Below are 21,206 nucleotides of genomic sequence, written 5' to 3'. Positions count from 1 at the left end.
AGCAGGCACATATAAAGGCAGCATATAGAGGCCCTTCAGCTGTAAATCTGCAGCATAAAATACGCTGTAAATCCGCTCGTCTGAACGTACCCTTAATGGGATTCACTGTGCACACAGCAGAATTTTCGTGGTTTAAACATCTACCGTGGAAATTCGAATTCAGAACTCTGCAGAAAGAATAAACACATTCACCCTTTTGGCGGAATCCGCTCAGAAATGCATTGCTGTCCATGGAGACACCCATTTCCCAAAAGTCCTGCTTCCCACAGAATGTCGGTCCGGAATTATTTTGGGCAAACATTTTGCCGTTTGAATGGGCCCTTATACTTTGTGCACTCACAATAATCTTACTCTCATACTTTGTGATATCATGTGGTTTAGCAACACCTCAGTAACTTGGGGTCCATTAACCCAGGCAGATTTCCTGCAGATTTTCCGCAGCGTATTTGAGGCAGAAAATCAGCAGCCGATCTTAAAGGAGTACTCTGGTGCAGGAACACTTTTCCCCTATCCAAAGGATAGGGGTTGAGTGTCTGACTCCGGGGGGGGGGGGCAGAGCCGAAGCGCTGCCTTCCTCAATCTCCGGCTCTGCCATAGCGATGTATTGAGGGGGCGTGTCGGCCGTCGTTTCGTGCGGAGGTCGACACCCGCTATCTGGCCGGAGAGCCGGGGCCCCGTACAGAGAGATCACAGGGGGCCCCAGCGGTCGGACCCCCCGCGATCTCAAACTTATCCCCTATCCTTAGGATAGGGGATAAGTTTTTCACCACTGGACTACCCCTTTAAAGATAAATAAGTAGAAAACTAATACAGATAAAGCAAATCCTTACATATAAAAGTAAGAAAGATCTGCTGGGAGCTGTAAATCACTGTCTATGTCAGTGTTTCCCAAGCAGGGTGCCTCCAGCTGTTGCAAAACTACAACTTCCAGCATGCCCGGACAGCCAACGGCTGTCCGTGCATGCTGGAAGTTGTAGTTTTGCAACAACTGGAGGCACCCTGGTTGGGAAACAATGGTTTATGTAGAGGAGGGGGTCTTCTTCAGGGTCCTATACAGTACACACAGTGTCCCAAATGGAGCCACCCTTACTTAGTGTCCAAAAGAGCAGCTAACCCTGGCACAGGTAAGGAGTACTACAGAACTTGTAGTTCCTTCCTGTACTGTAGGGGGCGCCACCAGACAGACAGTCAGTGAAGGCACTTCAGTAATAGAGGTGATTTACCAGAAAAATGCCCATTTTGATTGGTCAGTTCCTCCAGTTGTGACACATTTCACAGATTTGGACTGTCCGTACATTGTATGTTGAGTCTGGTTTCAATTTACAATGGTCCAGAAAAAAACATTGTATGTTGAAGCCATTGTAAGTTGAGGGATCACTGTACTAAACTCTATAATTGTAAGTTATTTTTATAAGCTTGGATAACATGCCATGTATTTTCCCAGTTCCAGTCTTGACCACCAGGTGGCAACACAGAAAAATCCAATTCAAGCTGATACTAAATTAGGCTGCATTCACATCATGTTTCCTACATACGGGGACCGAATCCGGCTGGGAGATGGACAAAAGGGCGCTCCCGTATCCCAGCCGGCCCTGGCCCCCATCTCTGTCATTTGAATTCACTTCATTCACTTCTAATTCTGGTATGTAAGAAACGTGATGTAATTGAAGCCTTAGGGTGCGTTCACACGGAGTAAATGAAGAGTAATTCACGCCGAAAAATTTACGGGCGGAAAAAAGAATTTTATTTTCGCGCGCAATTCGCGCACAATTTGCGCAGAATTGCACGCGGATTTGGAGGAGAAAGAAGTGAAGGTTTTTTCAGCCATTTCCGTGCAAATTGCACGCAAATTCCGCACAAATTGCGTGCGAATTCAGCGTGAAAACGATGTCGGGCGGAATTTTTTTTTACCATTGACTTCAATGATTTCTGCTAGCGGATTCCGCTTTGATGTAATGGTTATGTAAATGTCAAAACAAGGGCAGATGCTACAAAATTTGGTGTCTAGTTTTTATGCGTATATGTGACTTTTTAATAATTTTTTACAATTTTTTTTATGTGATGTGACAAAAAAGCAGCAATTTTGGACTTTTTTTTTTTTTTTTTACGTTTACGCTGTTCACAGTATGGGATCATTGACATTATATTTTGATAGTTCGGATATTTACGCCCGCGCCGATACATTTACACATTTTAGGGTACAAAATGGGCATTTAAAATTTTTATTGATTTATTTCAAGTTTTTGACCATTTTATAATTTTTTTACACTAGTACACTGGGACCGCTCGAAAAAGCGCCGTCTCAAAGACAGCAATGCGTTTGCGAGCGTAATGCGCAAAAAAAAAATAAAAAAAAGACAAGTTTATTCCTTTTTGCAGACGCCAGAATCTGGATTATTAAAAAATGTTAATCCTTCCAATAATTATCAGCTGCTGATGTTGAGTTGTTGTTTTCTGTCTCGCAACAGTGCTCTCTGCTGACATCTCTGTCTGTCTCGGGAACTGCACAGAGTAGAAGAGGTTTGCTATGGGGATTTGCTTCTACTCTGGACAGTTCCCGAGACAGGTGTCATCAGAGAGCACTTAGACAGAAAAGAACAACTCAACTTCAGCAGCTCATAAGTACTGGAAGGATTAAAATTTTTAATAGAAGTAATTTACAAATCTGTTTAACTTTCCGGAGCCAGGTACATAAAAAAAAGTTTTTATCCTGTATAACCCCTTTAAAGTGAAAAGTGCCCTCCGCAGTATACCTATAGCAGTGACGTAAAGCACCCAATAGGACGTGAACCCAGCCATACTTAAGTGTTCTAAACCACTCTGGAAAAAAACTAAAACATTTTATTTTGGGAATATGGATGACAGTGTTATATGGAGGCTTCGGTGTCACCTAGGGTTACCACCTTTCTTGCAAAAAAATACTAGCCATGCTCATTTGCATAATTAATTATATATGCGTGACCTCACAGGGTACACATATACGGGGGAAATTTTGTCCTATTCTGACCCCTATCACTTTTTTATTTCTCCTTATACGGCCTGTATAAGGCTCATTTTTTGCGCCCCGATCTATCGTTTTTAACAGGACCATTATTGTTTTCATCTAACTTTTTGAACGCTTTTTTTATTTTATTAAATTACTAACTACAACTCCCAGCATGCCCCGATACAGCCTGTGGCTCAGCAGCTGCCCCAAACGAAAACTACAACTCCCAGCATGTTGAACTATATAGTAGAGGTAAGTGTTTCCCAACCAGGGGTGCCTCCAGCTGTTGCAAAACTACAACTCCCAGAATGTTGGACAATATAGTAGTATATAGTATAGGTGTTTCCCAACCAGGAGTGCCTCCAGCTGTTGGAAAACGTAACTCCCAGCATGTTGGACTATGCAGTAGTACATAGTATAGGTGTTTTCCAACCAGAGGTGCCTCCAGCTGTTGCAAAACTACAACTTCCAGCATGTTGGACTATGCCGTAGTACATAGTATAGGTAAGTGTTTCCCAACCAGAGGTGCCTCCAGCTGTTGGAAAACTTCAACTCCCAGTATGTTGGACTATATAGTAGTATATTGTATAAGTGTTTCCCAACCAGGGGTGCCTCCAGCTTTTTCAAAACTACAACTCCCAGCATGTTGGACTATGCAGTAGTACATAGTATAGGTAAGTGTTTCCCTACCAGGGATGTCTCCAGCTGTTGCAAAACTACAACTCCCATCATGTTGTTCTATGCAGTAGTACATAGTATAGGTAAGGCTGCTTTCACACTATAAAATTCATCCGTTTTAAAGATCCGTTTGATGTTCCGTTATGAAAACCCTGAAAATCGGCCATTAAACATCCGTTACAAAATCCCATACGTCCGTTAGAAAATCCCTTTATAGTCTATGGGATTTTTACATTATCCGTTTTAATCCGTTATAGTCCGTTATTAATAACGGACGTTATTTTATGACGGGAGAATGAACGGAAGAAATAGCGCATGCACTATATCTCCCATTACTATCTTCCGTCACAAAATAACGTCCGTTATTCATAACGGACTATAACGGATTAAAACGGATAATGCAAAAATCCCATAGACTACTGTTAGGGGAACAACGGACGTATGGGATTTTGTAACGGACGTTTAATGGCCGATTTTCAGGGTTTTCATAACGGAACATCAAACGGATCTTTAAAACTGATGAATTTTATAGTGTCAAAGCATGTGTTTCCCAAGCAGAGGTGCCTCCAGCTGTTGCAAAACTACAACTCCCAGTATGTTGGACTATATAGTATTATATACCATGTGTTTCCCAAAAAGGGGTGCCTCCAGCTGTTGCAAAACTACAACTCCCAGCATGTTGGACTATATAGTAGTATATAGTATAAGTCAGTTTCCCAGCCAGGGGTGCCTCCAGCTGTTGTAAAACTACAACTCCCAGCATGTTGGACAATATAGTAGTATATACTATAGGTAAGTGTTTCCCAACCAGGGGTGCCTCCAGCTGTTGGAAAACGTCAACTCCCAGCATGTTGGACCATATAGTAGTATTTTTTAATCTTTGTTGAGTGGAAGTACAGGGATCCACTCTTTGTTGTATCTTGGCAGCTCTGTTTAAATCCTTTTTGCGCCAGTACTGTATTTTGATATAAGTATATAGTATAGGTAAGTGTTTCCCAACCAGAGGTGCCTCCAGCTGTTGCAAAACTACAACTCCCAGCATGTTGGACTATATAGTAGTGTATAGTATAAGTGTTTCCCAAGCAGAGGTGCCTCCAGCTGTTGCAAAACTACAACTCCCAGCATGTTGGACTATATAGTAGTATATAGTATAAGTGTTTCCCAACCAGGGGTGCCTCCAGCTGTTGGAAAACTTCAACTCCCAGCATGTTGGTCTATGCAGTAGTACATAGTATAGTTAAGTGTTTCCCAACCAGGAGTGCCTCCAGCTGTTGGAAAACTTCAACTCCCAGCATGTTGGACTATATAGTAGTATATAGTATAAGTGTTTCCCAACCAGGGGTGCCTCCAGCTGTTGGAAAACTTCAACTCCCAGCATGTTGGACTATATAGTAGTATATAGTATAAGTGTTTCCCAACCAGGGGTGCCTCCAGCTGTTGCAAAACTTCAACTCCCAGCATGTTGGACTAAATAGTAGTATATAGTATAAGTGTTTCCCAACCAGGGGTGCCTCCAGCTGTTGCAAAACTACAACTCCCAGCATGTTGGACTATATAGTAGTATATAGTATAAGTGTTTCCCAACCAGGGGTGCCTCCAGCTGTTGGAAAACTTCAACTCCCAGCATGTTGGTCTATGCAGTAGTACATAGTATAGTTAAGTGTTTCCCAACCAGGGTGCCTCCAGCTGTTGGAAAACTTCAACTCCCAGCATGTTGGACTATATAGTAGTATATAGTATAAGTGTTTCCCAACCAGGGGTGCCTCCAGCTGTTGCAAAACTTCAACTCCCAGCATGTTGGACTAAATAGTAGTATATAGTATAAGTGTTTCCCAACCAGGGGTGCCTCCAGCTGTTGCAAAACTAAAACTCCCAACATGTTGGATTATGCAGTAGTACATAGTATAGGTAAGAGTTTCCCAACCAGAGGTTCCTCCAGCTGTTGCAAAACTACCAACTCCCAGCATGTTGGACTATATAGTAGTATTTTTTAATCTTTGTTGAGTGGAAGTACAGGGATCCACTATTTGTTGTATCTTGGCAGCTCTGTTTAAATCCTTTTTGCGCCAGTACTGTATTTTGATATAAGTATATAGTATAGGTAAGTGTTTCCCAACCAGAGGTGCCTCCAGCTGTTGCAAAACTACAACTCCCAGCATGCCCGGACAGCCAACGGCTGTCCGGGCATGCTGTGAGTTGTAGTTTTGCAACAGCTGGAGGTGCTTTAGTTGGAAAAACACTGGTATAGTAAATGGTGGAACATTCCAGTAATTGGCGGATTGGTTGGATAAATATCGGCCATTGCACTGCCGGTATTTCTAATATTAATATCAGCTAAGTACTGAGGGAGTCTTTATCTTTTCTGCATTACCTGCTATACAAGGAGCCCACAATATGCCCATGCCAATATTAAAACCCCATCTATAATCTCCACACACTCAGCAGTTCACATCCATCCATATTGTCTCGTCGTTGTGACAGGAAAAAGCGCGGGAAATCTTCAGCCCGCCCAGGAACGATATTCTGCGCGGAACCCAAGTCCCCGCGTCTTCGTTTCTGTGGGGAAGATAATCGCGCTGCACACAGGAAGTTACGCTGACAGCTCGCTGGGTGAGTATTACGTGCATGAAGTTATTGTGTGTGTAGGGAGGTGGATTTCATAGCGTGTATACAGAATGCAGGGGGAGCTTCACCTCTGTGCTCAGCACTACCGCACCTGACCGCTGCGTTATGTGTGAATGGTTACATAAGATGATCATAGAGTGTAATGGTTACATAAGAAGATCATAGAGTGTAATGCTACAGTGATCAGAACTAATCTGTTGGGAAGTAGCCTACAACTCTGCCTCCAGCTGTTGCAAAACTACAAGTCCCAGCATGCCCGGACAGCCAAAGGCTGTCCGGGCATGCTGGGACTTGTAGTTTTGCAACAGGTTGAAAAACCACTGCCCTAGAAATGCCCAATTGCAAGTGTTTAGTTCTATTACAGCGCCCCCAGAGGGGAAACTAAAGTATTACACAACACACATTGTAAGGCTGGGTTCACACCACGTTTTTCAAGTACGGTTCCCGTATACGTTTTCATTGTAGAAACCGTATACATAGACAAACCAATTGAAAACCGGTGGCGTACGGTTGGATTGCAATACGTTTCCCCCCGTACTCAAAACCGTGTTAAAAAAAGTTTTTGTCTCCGGGTAAAAAAAAATTGTATTGCAACCACATGTGTTTTTTTTTTTTTTTTTTAACATGGACGTCAATGGGAAACGCACATGTATATGGTTCCATACGGGAAACCGTATACGTTTTTTACTTTGCACATGCGCATTTGCATCCTGAAGTTTAAAACTGTAAAAAATGAATTTATTTCAAATAACATTTTCAAAAACCTATGGTTTTTTTTTAAAATAAAAACGGACGGAACTGTATGCACTTTTTAAAAACGGTATACGGTTTACTTTTTCCCATATGTTTCCATATGTTTATTTTTATTTTTTTTCCATACGGTTTTCTTTAGAAAAATGATTGAAAACAGTATGGCAAAAACGTGGTGTGAACCCAGGACCACTTGCAGGTCCGTGTCAACGCAGTAAGATAGCTTTCCCCTGGCTTATTGCTGGGGTGTGTAGTGCAACGTGACACGGCCATTGACCACAGTATGGATGAGTGGTAGTCGTAACTTAGTACGTACCCAAGCGACACAGTCCACCCCTCTATCAAGTGAGGGAAGGATATCAGTTCTGCACAGACTCTGAAGTGAAGCGCCAGGGAGCAAGGAAAGTATTGGCTTTTTTTAAATCCCCGAAAAAACCCTTAAAATAGCCAATGCACTTATTACAGTGTCTGCGGTGTAATGCTTTATTTAGCCTGTGGGGGTGCTGCAGTAGAATAAAACATTGCAATCAGGCTTTCCTGCAGCAGTGATTTCCTACCTGTGGCTGTTGCAAAACTACAACTCCAAGCATGCTCTGATAGCCCTAAAGGGGTTGTCGGGTTATTAAAAACATATCCCCTATGCTGTGGCTAGGGAATAAGTGTCCCCCTGAGCACTCTGGCCCCCACCTTCCGAAACAAACTGGTCAGGCCCCCACCTTCCGAATCGAACTGGTCAGGCCCCCACTTTCTGAAACGAACTGGTCAGCCCCCCACCTTCCGAGACGAACTGGTCCGGCCCCCACCTTCCGAGACGAACTGGTCCGGCCCCCACCTTCCGAGACGAACTGGTCCGGCCCCCACCTTCCGAGACGAACTGGTCCGGCCCCCACCTTCCGAGACGAACTGGTCCGGCCCCCACCTTCCGAGACGAACTGGTCTTAGGAGCAGGCCGTCACACTCAAGACCAGTTCTTCGGAGCGCTCAGAGGTAAGAAATGGGCCCCGGTTCTGAAGACTGAGTGGTGGGTCACATGAATACAATCCCTGAGATCAGACATGATCAGACACCTAAGGGGAAGTTTTAAATAACCGGACAACCCCTTTAGGACCATAATACCTTTTTTAGATTCCCAGACTACAGTGAGACACTTGGTGCTCACCTTGGTGGTTGTTGTTGTTGTTGTCTTGTCGGAACATAGTGTTCCTCAACCAGTGGGCCTCCAGCTGTTGCAAAACTATAACTCACAGCATGCCAGAGATGAATCACTCATGCTGGGGTAGGGTGTGATGGAGAGCAGCCGCCGGGGCCCTTCTAAGGCCCCATTCACACTGCCATTATGACACGGCAGTGTGACGGCCGTCAGGGGAGCCAGGGAAAATAGCGGAAGAAAAAACTGCTTGCGCCGTCTTTTTCTCCCGCTATTCCCATCAAAAAACAACGGCGCCTGTCGGACCCAATAATAGAAAATGAAAGTCGTTGGGACCGCTGTGCCCCGTCATGAGAATGGCCGTTAAAGACAAAATAAAGAGACCTTAAAGGGGTACTCCACTGCTCAGCTTTTGGCACAAACCGTTCCTAACGCTGGAGCCGGGAGCTCGTGATGTCATAGCCCTGCCCCCTCACGACGTCACACCCCGCCCCCTCAATGCAAGTCTATGGGAGGGGGCGTGACAGCCATCACGCCCCCTCCCATAGACTTGCATTGCGGAGGCGGGGTGTGACGTCATGAGGCGGCTGGGCTATGACGTCACGAGCTCCCGGCTCCAGCGTTCGGAACGGTTTGTTCCAAACACTGAGCAGCGGAGTACCCCTTTTAAGGGCCATTCTTTGCCGGGGCCTAAATGACTAGTTACCTGGGTCCTGGCAGCATTATTAAATTATGATTACTCTGAAACATCCGGTGACTTATCAGAGTCATTCATATTGGGCCGGGATCATGTTTCCTGCGCCAGTTTTACGTTGCCCGCTGCCAGCATAAAACTGAGAACAGGTTCCCTTTAAATTTGTGGCACTATGATTGATCCACCCCCAGTTATGATTTTTTTTTTTCTTAATGCAGATATGACAAGCTCATCTACAGAAATGGATCCCGAATTGGCACGACAGCTGTTCTTTGAAGGAGCAACAATTGTGATCTTCGGCGTACCCGAGGGATCAGAATTTGGCATCGACGCAAACAGCTGGCAAGTGGGCCCTCGATTCCAAGGCGTAAAGATGGTGCCTCCAGGGGTTCACTTTATTCACTATAGTGCAAAAAGAATAGGGGGAACTCCTGAAGAAACGGGTCCACGTTCAGGTATGTTCTTTCACTTGGAACAAAAAGAAATCCGTCTCCTGCGCTGGGACCCTCAGGAAGAAGAGATGGTGGCTGCGAGCCAAGAGGAAGCTGAAAACCTACGTGAGCAGCTGACATCACTGGACCCATCTTTAGGGCCCTACCCATATGAAAGTCTCCGCCGCTGGGTGTCACTGACCAACCACATATCTAAAGAAACAGTGCTGAAGCTTCAGCCAGTCTGTGGAACCATTTGCTCCTTTCCAGAGGTCTTACCTATGGAGAAGATGACTCTCACAGAGGATCGGGTCAAACATAACTTACCCAGGTAAATATACAAGGACAATTTGTAAAGTAGATGATGTGTCAATAGTTGATCTTCTGGAAGTTTCTCTCATCTGCACATAGGATCTTTGCAGCTTAGCCACAGTATCCATTGGGTTCTTGTTCATCTCTCTTATCCAGGCCCTAGGTTGTTGTAAACTTTTTCCATTTAAAAGTTATAGGGGAACTCTTGGGAAGTTTCCTGCTCTTGGGAAGCAGCAAAAATGTATTTGTGTACTCCAGATCTGTGCTCCCACACAATTCCATATCTGATCTCTACAGGCAGTTCTTTCCCCTCACAACTTTTTTTTTTATTTTTTTTTTATTTTTTGCTTTGATATACATTGTGAGACCTTATAGACAGGGCTGTGTCTTTCCAAGTCCTGTCCAATCAGTTGAATTTACCACAGATGCCTCTGAGCAAGGTGGAGAAACATCACAGAGATGATCAAGAGAAATGGGAGGCCCCACAGCTAAATATTTAAAGGGGTACTTCCCTAGAAATTTTTTTTTTTTAATCACCTGGTACCAGAAAGTTGAACATATTTGTAAATTACTTTTATTTAAAAATCGTAACCCTTCCAGTACTTATCGGCTGCTGTATACTACAGAGGAAGTTCTTTTCTTTTTTAATTTCCTTTCTGTCTGAACACAATGCTCTCTGCTGACACCTCTGTCCGTGCCAGGAACTGTCCAGAGCAGGAGATGTTTGCTATGGGGATTTGCTCCTACTCTGGACAGTTCCTAAAATGGACATAGGTGTCAGCAGAGAGCGCTGTGGTCAGACAGAAAGGAAATTCAAAAATCAAAGAACTTCCTGTGGAATATACAGCAGCTGATAAGTACTGGAAGGATTAAAGGGGTTATCCAGGAAAAACCTTTTTATATATATATATATATATATATATATATATATATATATATATATATATATATATATATATATCAACTGGCTCCTGAAAGTTAAACAGATTTGTAAATTACTTCTATTAAAAAAATCTTAATCCTTTCAGTACTTATGAGCTTCTAAAGCTGAGTTGTTCTTTTCTGTCTAAGTGCTCTCTGACATGTCTGGGGAACTGTCCAGAGTAGAAGCAAATCCCCATAGCAAACCTCTTCTATTCTGTGCAGTTCCCGAGACAAGCAGAGATGTCAGCAGAGAGCACTGTTGCCAGACAGAAAAGAACAACTCAACTTCAGCAACTCATAATTATTGAAAGGATTAAGATTTTTTAATAGAAGTAATTTACAAATCTGTTTAATTTCTGAAGTTGATTTAAAAAACAAAATGTTTTCCAGTGGAGTACCCCTTTAATGTGTAATAGCTAAGGGTCTGGATACCTCTGTCCATACAAAAAATGTTTTCCTTTTTCTTATTATTATTTTTTTTTTTTTTTTTTTTTACAGATTTGTAAATCTATTTTCACATTGCCATTCTGGAATATTGGGTGCAATAATGTTTATTTTTGATCTTCGCTCAAGGCTGCAACATGTGAAAAATGGAAAGGGCCTGAAAACTATCTAAATGCATCATCTTCTTCTGTATATAGTTTAAAAGCCTTTCTCATAATCAGAACGTATCACCTTGTGATAATTACTGATCCATGGTGGTCCGGCTGATGGGTCCCTCAGCGATTTCAATAACGATTGTATGGTGCCACCCTTTACAGTGGAGCAGTAGTTGAGCACGTGCACTCCATTCAATGTCTATAGGGCTGACAAAGACAGTCAAGAACAGAACTAGCCTATCTTCGGCAGCCCCAAAGAGTTTGAACGGGGCCGTAATGCCAGTGCCCATCCACCACTCCTTTTAACCTGGAGGACACAGCACCCTTTTTTTTATGACTAATGGGTGTCCCATGGCTGGACTCCCACCGATAAGGCAAATATCTAAATAAATTGTTAAAAAAAAAAAATATATATATATATATATATATATATATATATATATATTTCCATTTTTGATTCCTTACACAGGTATGATACCATGTGCCAGAACTATAAGGAAGGCTTGTCCAGACTCCCCCAAATGAAGCAGAAAGATGGAACAGAAATCCGATTCAGCCAGCTACCAGAGAAAATGTACCCCAAAAATGCCACCCCTGCAGAGATTACTGAGCACAGCATGGACCTGTCTTATGCCCTCGGACAAGTAATTGACATGAACTATCCAGGGAATCCACTGGAAATCCTAGGTCGGTATAATACAAAAAACAATTTTAGTCATTAGATCTGTGTTTCCCAACCAGGGTGCTTTCAGCTGTTGCAAAACTACAACTCCCAGCATGCCCGGACAGCCAAAGGCTGTATATACTATATATATATAAATATAATATAATGCTACGGTTTTAGGTCCGGTCAGGTAACCGCATACGGGTCAAAACTGAGCCAACCGGAGTCACCTTTTGACTCCAGTCGGCTCATTAAAGTAAATGGAGTCACGGGCTGATCCGGCTGGGGTACGGGAGCGTCCGATTTTCCCCTCCCCCCCCCCCCCCCCCCCCAGCCGGATCCAGCGCCCGTATGTAAAAAACGAGGTGTGAATGCAGCCTTACTGAAGTGTACGCACTGACTGGTGTCTGGTAGCGCCCCCTACAGTACAGGGAGGTATTACATGTTCTGTACTACTCTTTACCTGTATTACTGAAGTGTATGCACTGACTGGTGTCTGGTAGCGCCCCCGACAGTACAGGAGGGTATTACCAGGTTTCCATAGAGTTATGGTCTAAACATACAATGGTCGTCCTGGAACCGATTTAATATTGTATCTTGAGGGACCACTGTGCTTGTATTTTCTAACTATTCTCGCTTGTTACATTTTAGCCGAGCTGCAGTTCGCCTTTGTGTGCTTCCTTTTGGGGAACGTCTACGAGGGGTTCGAACAGTGGAAGAACCTGCTGAATCTCCTGTGCCGAGCGGAGACGTTCTCCTTGCAGCATTCGGGTCTGTACAATGAGGTCATCTCCATCCTGTATCACCAGCTGGCACAGGTTCCCACAGACTTCTTCATAGACATTGTATCGCAGAACAACTTCCTGACAAGTACTCTGCAGGTATATTAATACTCTGTGCCGGCGTTTCCCAACCAGGGTGCCTCCAGATGTTGCAAAACTACAACTCCCAGCATGCCCTGACAGCCTTTGGCTGTCAGGGCATGCTGGGAGTTGTAGTTTTGCAACAGCTGGAGGCACCCTGGTTGGGAAACACTACTCTGTGCAGTGTCCTTTCCCTTTCTCCTTTTGTATTGTTGCCAACAACTAAATATCCTTAGATTGTGTTCTGCATTCATCCAGTTTTGGGAATTTCGCAAATTGAACATTTTCTAGGTAAGAAAGCATTATAGAAGTGGAGGATGTAATTGCTGGATAACTAGGCAGATTTACCTTATACTATTCTGGGTAAGCGGGGCAACAGCCCCTGAGAGAGCTGTATTGGCAGCCATATTGGCTGGAGATATTGCTGGAATTGGTAGGCGCTGAATAGAATTTTAAGGGAATTAACAGAAGGGTTTATAGTAACCAGTAGCTCTGCATTCATACAGTATGACTAAATCGTGTGTGTATATATATATATATATATATATATATATATATATATATATATATATAATTTTTTTTTTTTTTTTTTAAGAAATTCTTTGCACAACCTTGTAGCAAAATACCTGATACAACTACAGCTTGTAAACTGCAGCTGATGCATGCTTTTCTTGCCAATTCTTTTCTTTTTTAATTTCCTTTCTGTCTGACCACAGTGCTCTCTGCTGACACCTCTGTCCATGTCAGGAACTGTCCAGAGTACAAGAAAATCCCCATAGCAAACCTCTCCTGCTCTGGACAGTTCCTGACATGGACAGAGGTGTCAGCAGAGAGCACTGTGGTCAGACAGAAAAGAACAACTCAACTTCTTCTGAAGCATACAGCAGCTGATAAGTACTGGAAGGATTAAGATTTTTAAATAGTAAAAGTAATTTACAAATCTGTTTTTAACTTTCTGGCAAAAGTTGATTTAAAAAAAAAATCTTCATATATGCCCAATGATCCAGCAGCGATAGTATAAGTGATCCCGTTCAATTTAATGGGACTGTTCACATTTATCTTGTGCTTCAATTTGGATGCCAGGCAAACCGTAAGTGCTGGATTAAGGAATGCGTCTTGCAGCTTTCTCCCCGTCCAGCCTGCAGAAATAATATGCTGGATCCTAGACAACTGATGCGTCTAAGGGTACGCTCAAATGAACGGATTTTCGCAGCAGATTTCGCTGCAGATCCGCCACTGAAGGACCTCTATATGGTGGATTTACATGTGCCTGCTTGGAGCAGCAATACTGAAACGATGTGCAAATCGCCGCCCATGCGCGGTGTATACGCACACATCGTGGCAACTCCCCCTGCTCAGTGAGCTAGGCCGAGAGCTGCCGCGATGTGTGAGTATACTGCGCATGCGTGCGGCGACTCGCACATCGCAGTGTGTCTGCTCGTAGCAGCGTATTGCTGTTCCGAGCAGGCAAATGTAAAGGCAACATATAGAGGTTCTTCAGCGGCGGATCCGCAGCAAAATACACTGCGAAAATCTGCTCATCTGAACCTAAAGGTTTAATGGTGGGCAGCAGTGGGATCACCGATGCCCGACTACTGATAGCCGCCATTCACCGCCTGTGAAGCTCTTGTGCTCGCATCATAGTCTCTTAACGCTCCAGAGCGTACATGCATGCCCTTGGTCATTAAGTCCCAGACAGCAAGGGCGTACATGGGCTTTAAGTGCCCCCGTTTTGATTTGTCAGGGTCTCCACCTCAATCGATCAGTGGATCCTGGAGCCCCATTATAAGTCTGTGGGGCCATCTTGTGAAGCAGGACATAGATTAAGGCAAGATGGGGAAACAAGCCCATTCTAGTGCTCGTTTGGGGTCTCTGCACTGAGACCTTGACAGATTAAAAAAACAAAAAAATAATTTTTGGCATGTCTGACATTTCAATTTTATTATTTATTTTTATTTTTTTATAAATAACAGGTGCACTTTAATGTAGAATATGTGTAACATATTAACTAATCATGCAAACACACAGCTTCACATGTATAATTTGCCATGAAGAGCTAATCCATGTATGAAGACGTGTCTGTAATCAAATCCTAGGGCAATTTACATGCAAAATTTGGTTCCAATCAGACAATATTTTTCGTCTCCACTATGAGCTTAGTGTTTTACATAGGAAATGACCCTTGAATTATACAGAAAATATTTCTTATGCAGCTTCTCACCCACATGATAATAATGTAGTGTGTCAAGTGATTCAGAGGCCACCATGTGGAGGTGGCTGCATTTTGGGCTCCTCCCAAGCCCTACCTAACCAACCAACCATATGTAGACCTCGTGTGACCTAATCTAAGTTGTCTTTAGCAGTGAAAATGGGAACAAATTGGTCTTAAGTGTATGTCTATACGGTGGAATACGGACGAAAAATTTCTGTGAGGACGTTCCTCCGACAGCAGAGCGCCAGCAGAACATACCGATGCTAGGACCGCTTGGAAATGCGCTGTCTTATAGACAGCAATGCATTTCTGTGCGGACTCCACAAGGAATAGACATATGTGGACTCCGGAGTTTGGATTTCCGTGGGAGATGAAACTCCGCCGTGTGCACAGCACAGCAGAATCCCATTTAAATCAATGGGACTCTGCTGCTGCGGACTTTCTGTGTGAAATACTCACGAAAATTCCATCGTGTGAGCCTTATTGTCAAATTTGGGCAAGGCCTGTCTGAATAAGAGAGTAGATCAAATTTGGCGATGACTTACCTCTTGACCACATACTCTCGTGGACACCTCTACAGTAAGTTTTGCAGTTCTCTTTACAGTGACCCCCCGACCTACGATGGCCCCGACATAGGATAATTTCATCATACGGTCACTCTCGGAGGCCATCGCATGTTGAAGGCAGCATCAACATACGATGCTTTTGTATGTCGGGGCCATCGCATAAACGGCTATCCGACAGCGCAGACTGCTTCAGCTGCCACCAGATAGCCGTTTACGGTGCCCCGTGTGGTCCGCTGACGATCACTTGTCCTCGGGGCTCCGGCGCGTCCTCTTCGGGATCCTCTGGGATCATCGTCGGCGCTCTCCATCGTCGTCATCACGTCGCTGCGCACGCCGTCCTGTCATCCAATAGGAGCAGCGTGCGTTGCGACGTGATGGCGGCGACGGAGAGCGAGGATGGCAGGGAAGCAGAGGCCTTGCCGGAGCATCGGGGACACCTCGGGGACGCAGTGACAGCGATGGAAGGCGACATCCAGGGCAGCGGTGACGAGTGGTGAAGGTCCGGAGCGGCGGGGACACGTGAGTATAACCTCCAATACCAGTGGTCTTCCACCTGCGGACCTCCAGATATTGCAAAACTACTACTCCCAGCATGCCCGGACAGCCGTTGGCTGTCCGGGCATGCTGGGTGTTGTAGTTTTGCCACATCTGGAGGTCCGCAGGTTGTAGACCACTGTCCTATACTTTACATTGCACCGATCCCTGAACATACGATGGTTTCAACAAATGATGGTCCATTTGGAACGGATTACCATCGTATGTTGAGGGACCACTGTACTGCCACTCTAAGTATGGGTAATAATAAAACACCACCCTGGCTGGCACTGTGTTACCAAGCTTGTGTATGAGTTGTTTGTTGGAAACACGTCGGAACACAGGAGGGTGAGGTGACATCTGAATTATCCCAGGTAATGATTTCTGTATAATCCTTAGCTTCAAAATTGAGAGTAGACAAAATTTAAAGGGGGTACTCCACTGTTCAGCGTTTGTAACAAACTGTTCCGAACGCTGGAGCCAGCCCCGAGAGCTTGTGACATCATAGCCCCGCCCCATCATGGAGTCACGCCCTGCCCCCTCAATGCAAGTCTATGGGAGGGGGCGTGACGCCCCCTCCCATAGACTTGCATTGAGGGCGCGGGGCATAATGTCACGAGCTGCCAGCTTCAACGTTAAACTGTTTGCTCCAAATGCTGAGCAGTGGAGTACCCCTTTAAGACATGTTCCATGTAAAATGTGAAGCTTATATTGGAGACAGAAGATATTGCTCGGAACCAAATTTTGCCCATGATTTGGCCTTTTATAGGTGGGAAACTTTTACCAGGTATTAGCATTCAGTCAGAGAAAAAAAAAAAAAGTGTAAAAACGAGTCACCCTAGTATAAAATTCTTTTTAGGATTGTTGGGCTCGGATAACACTCCTGCAAATAAGGAATAGATAGCAATGTCTTACAAACCACTTGATTGTACACTATCTGCTTTTGTCTATCTTCTCAGGCCCTTTTCTCATTCCTGTGCTCCCCGTCCACCCCTAAAGACCTGAGGAAGAAAGCTCTCCGCTTCCGCTCCCATCTCACCAAGAGGTTTCAGTGGGACTTTGAAGAGGATCCTCTGGACTCTGCCCCTCTTGTTGTCCAGCTGCCCGAGGGCTGGGAAAACACTATTAATACAGATCAAACTGTGCACCCAGAGGGAAATACCGAAATTTCCTCCCCTTCATAGTTGTCATAGGGTCCACGAAATTCTCCTGGTTTATTGACTCCTACAGTTGTGGTGCTGAGAAATTCACAATCAGAGACTATTCGGCACTGTATCCTGAATGGAAGTCATACATGGGATTTGGCTACCAAAGACTTGTCTCCCAAACATTTTAAGGGGTTATCCAAGTTTTATTACCTCTTCGCTATCATGCCTGTGATACCAAGTTTATGTCTTAAAGGGGTACTCCGCTCCTAGACATCTTATCCCCTATTCAAAGGATGGGTATAAGATGTCTGATCGCAGGGGACCCCCATGATCTCTGCTGCGGCACCCCAGACATCCGGTGCCCAGATGACTGGCAATGCGGGGTGGAGGCTCGTGACGTCATGACCATGCCCCCTCAATGCAAGTCTATGGGAGGGGGTATGACGGGCATCATGCCCCCTCCCATAGACTTGCATTGAGGGGGTACAGCCGTGACGTCACGAGCGGGGCGCAGCCGTGATGTCACGAGCCTCCGGTGCTGAACCAGGCGGCGGTACCCCCGCAATTAGACATCTTATCCCCTATCCTACATGTGTAGGATGGATCAATCCCTTTTTTGTGATTTTATGGTACCCCCAGGTTCAGTAATTCTCTGGACTCTTGATGACTGTTGTCTCGATCCTTTCCCAGGATCCTGTTCGGCTCGAGACATCAGCTGATCACATGGGCAGTGGCACATACAGCTGGATTCCCCCCATGCATGTAGAGCAAGTAAAGCACTTAAAGGGGTTCTCCACCATACGGTGATTTTAGTACGTACCTGGCAGATAGTAATGGACATGCTTAGTAATGATCTGCGCTTGTCTTGGGGCTAAATGGCTATGTTGTGAGATTACCATAATACCGTGGCTAGCTTTTTCTGAACTGGTATATCCTGTTCGTGTTTCCTTCTTTGCCTACAAATCCCAGAATTCAATTTTTCTCCCTCCCACGCATCAGCCACCCCACCCATTGAAACATAAATTAGCTGCATCCATTCAAAAGACCTGTGGTTTTCAATCAGGGTGCCTACAGCTAATGCATTAGTTGCAGATTTATCTCTCTCCCACCAAGCGATCGCTCAACCCATTGAAGCAGACAGGCTCCCTGTCATCAGCTGACTAGTGATGTCAGGTCTCGGCCGCATTGCAAGCTGGGGAAAATCCGAGACAACAGTCATTTTGTATGCTGGTAAAAATAAATATTGGGGTGAAAATCACAGAAGAATTGTGAGAAAACCGTCACACACAGGTACAGACACTATATTATGAACTACACTAACTTTACAGCCCCTGTAGCATAGTCAAATAAAAAAAATTCCTGGAATACCCCTTTAATACATAACTTAGCATCACATGCACAATAGTGAAACGTTAATAAAGCCTGGCTTACCCCTTTACGTCTCACTGGGCATTTGGATATGGAATACTAGTGTGACACAGAATGCACTTGTGAACCGATGTTACTTATGCCGCATTTGTAATTGTTTGTCAAGATATGATCTTCTCCCAGTAAAGCTTTTTTGTATCCATGGAGAGAGCTGCACTCACCTTTGGGATCAAATGCTTAATCCTATCCTATAAAATTTGTGAAAAAAATGAAACTGCTTATTCTGACTTCTAAATCTTCCACCAGGGGGCGCTGCTTTACTTAGAAATATTAAAAGTGCACTTGCTTCTTATAGTCCCTAGATCTCCAAATTGTGACACTCCAGCTGTTGCAAAACTACAACTTCCAGCATGCCCGGACAGCCAACGGCTGTCCGGGCATGCTGGGAGTTGTAGTTTTGCAACAGCTGGGGGTTCACAGTTTTGGAGACAACTAGTACAGTGTATGTATAATCTCATTCATTCAGTAACATAAGTCTTATATCAATGGTTACCTACATATCAGATGTTGATTTCCTTTCTTATGACCCGTATATCCTCTGTTCTATATGTATAACTAATCCATTTTAGCTTGTAAATCCCATCATCAGCCTCCTCTGCAGAACTTCACACCTGTCACTTGGCAACCATCGTGATGTTGAGTCGTACCACATGTTTCAACAGAGATATTTGGCAAAGGAGATACAGAAATTTGTTTCAAGATGTCTCTCTTCTGTTTATTTATTTATTTATTTTTTATATAGGACTTCTAAGGCTGCTTTCACACTATAAGTTGCACCGTTTTAAAGGGGTACTCCGGCGCTAAGACATCTTATCCCCTATCCAAGGGATAGGGGATAAGATGCCTGATAGCGGGGATCCCGCCGCTGGGGACCCCCGTGATCTTCCACACCGCACCCCGTTAGAATCAGTCCCTGGAGCATGTTCGCTCCAGGTCTGATTACTGGCGATCCTTTGGATAGGGGATAAGATGTCTTAGCGCCGAAGTACCCCTTTAAAGACCCGTTATAATGTCCCGTTAAGAAAACCCTTACAAACGGCAGTTACAAAATCCCGTTAAAGTCTATGGGATTTTTTGATTATCCGTTATCACCAGTTATAGCCCGTTATGAATAGAGATGAGCGAACTTACAGTAAATTCGATTCGTCACGAACTTCTCGGCTCGGCGGTTGCTGACTTTTCCTGCATAAATTAGTTCAGCTTTCCAGTGCTCCGGTGGGCTGGAAAAGGTTGATACAGTCCTAGGAAAGAGTCTCCTAGGACTGTATCCACCTTTTCCAGCCCACGGGAGCACCTGAAAGCTGAACTAATTTATGCAGGAAAAGTCAGCAACCGCCGAGCCGAGAAGTTCGTGACAAATCGAATTTACTGTAAGTTCGCTCATCTCTAGTTATGAATAACAGACGTTAAAATTAGTGCATATAACGTTTTTTTTTTTCTCCCGTCACAAATAACGCCCGTTATTCATAACTGGCTATAACAGGTGGTAACGGATAATAAAAAAAATCCCATAGACTTTAATGGGATTTTGTAACGGACGTTTTTAAGGGTTTTCTTAGGCCCCTTTCACACTACAGGTTTCATCCTGTAAAAAAAAAAAAAAACTCCTGTAAATTACAGTGGTCCCCCAACATACGATGGTAATCCGTTCCAAATGAACCATCATTTGTTGAAACCATCGTATGTTAAGGGATCCGTGCAATGTAAAGTATAGGAAGTTATACTCTCCTGTCCCCGCCGCTCTGGACCGTCACCGCTGCCCTGGATGTCGCCTCCATCACGTCACTACGCACGCCGCTCCTATTGGATGACGGGACGGGGTGTGCGACGAAGTGATGACGAAGGAGAGCGCCGGTGATGCAGCGGAGCCCGAAGAGGACGCACCGGAGCCCTAAGGACAGGTAAGTGATCGTCACTACAGCACACGGGGCACCGTAAACGGCTATCTGGTGGCAGCTGAAGCAGTCTGCGCTGCCGGATAGCCGTTTATGCGATGGCCCCGACATACAAAAGCATCGTATGTTGATGCTGCCTCTGAGAGGCCATGGCATGTTGAAATGATCGTAGGTCGGGGGGGGGGGGGGGTGTCACTGTACTGTTATTACTCCCGGCAAAAAGTCAATGGGGTTTTTTGAACATCCTTTTGCATCAGGCTTGTCCATTTTTACTAATAACAGTTATTTTTGCCGGCACAAAAGTCGGTGCATGCACTAATTTTTGGCCCGGCAATAAAAACCGGACATTAAAATTTAACATTGAAGTCTATGGGATCCGGATGTTCAAAAAAAACATCCATTATCATCAGTTATTGTCAAGTTTTTTAACATCTGTTTTTTTTGTACTGCTCATCAGTTATTGCATCCGTTTTTTTCCCATCTGTTATTGTAAAATAACGGCAGTAAAAAAAAGCAGGATGATACCTGTAGTGTGAAAGGGGCCTTAATGGGACATTATAATGGGTCTTTAAAATGGAGCAACCTATTGTGTGAAAGCAGCCTTCTATGGAACGCTGGTAACTTGTGTTTTTTGTTATTTTCACTCAGCGAGGAGCTTCGTAATGAAATCATTAACAATGTTACTGTACATTGCCCTATATATCTCCAGCATCCCTGCGGTGACTGAAGGAGAAATCCATCGGTCATTGT

General features: G+C 44.4%; 1 protein-coding gene across 2 annotated transcripts; it reads left to right on the top strand.

Moving 5' to 3' along the window:
- The first annotated feature begins 6,148 nt into the window (after positions 1–6,148).
- Positions 6,149–18,888, top strand: AAR2 (AAR2 splicing factor). 2 transcript variants are annotated; one of them, XM_056549961.1, is made up of 5 exons: positions 6,149–6,274; positions 9,099–9,642; positions 11,616–11,833; positions 12,462–12,691; positions 16,945–18,887. In XM_056549961.1, the coding sequence occupies exons 2-5, from the start codon at positions 9,101–9,103 to the stop codon at positions 17,167–17,169; spliced, it is 1,215 nt and encodes a 404-aa protein (XP_056405936.1). In that variant the 5' UTR covers positions 6,149–6,274; positions 9,099–9,100; the 3' UTR covers positions 17,170–18,887. The 2 variants fall into 2 exon arrangements, with proteins under 2 accessions (XP_056405936.1, XP_056405938.1); XM_056549963.1 differs by lacking the exon at positions 6,149–6,274 and adding an exon at positions 7,812–8,026 and having other exon boundaries at positions 16,945–18,888.
- Positions 18,889–21,206: the final 2,318 nt, after the last annotated feature.

Source organism: Hyla sarda, chromosome 13 (genome assembly GCF_029499605.1).
Source record: "Hyla sarda isolate aHylSar1 chromosome 13, aHylSar1.hap1, whole genome shotgun sequence".
In the NCBI taxonomy this organism is placed as follows: Eukaryota; Metazoa; Chordata; class Amphibia; order Anura; family Hylidae; genus Hyla; species Hyla sarda.
Note: the sequence above shows the minus strand (reverse complement) of the source record. Positions and strands in the feature narration are given on the sequence as shown.

Coding starts and splice junctions, on each gene's coding strand:
- AAR2 (XM_056549963.1), top strand. CDS start 9,101: ATGACAAGCTCATCTACAGAAATGGATCCCGAATTGGCACGACAGCTG. Junction 9,643..11,615: donor GTCAAACATAACTTACCCAG/GTAAATATACAA, acceptor TTCCTTACACAG/GTATGATACCATGTGCCAGA. Junction 11,834..12,461: donor GAATCCACTGGAAATCCTAG/GTCGGTATAATA, acceptor GTTACATTTTAG/CCGAGCTGCAGTTCGCCTTT.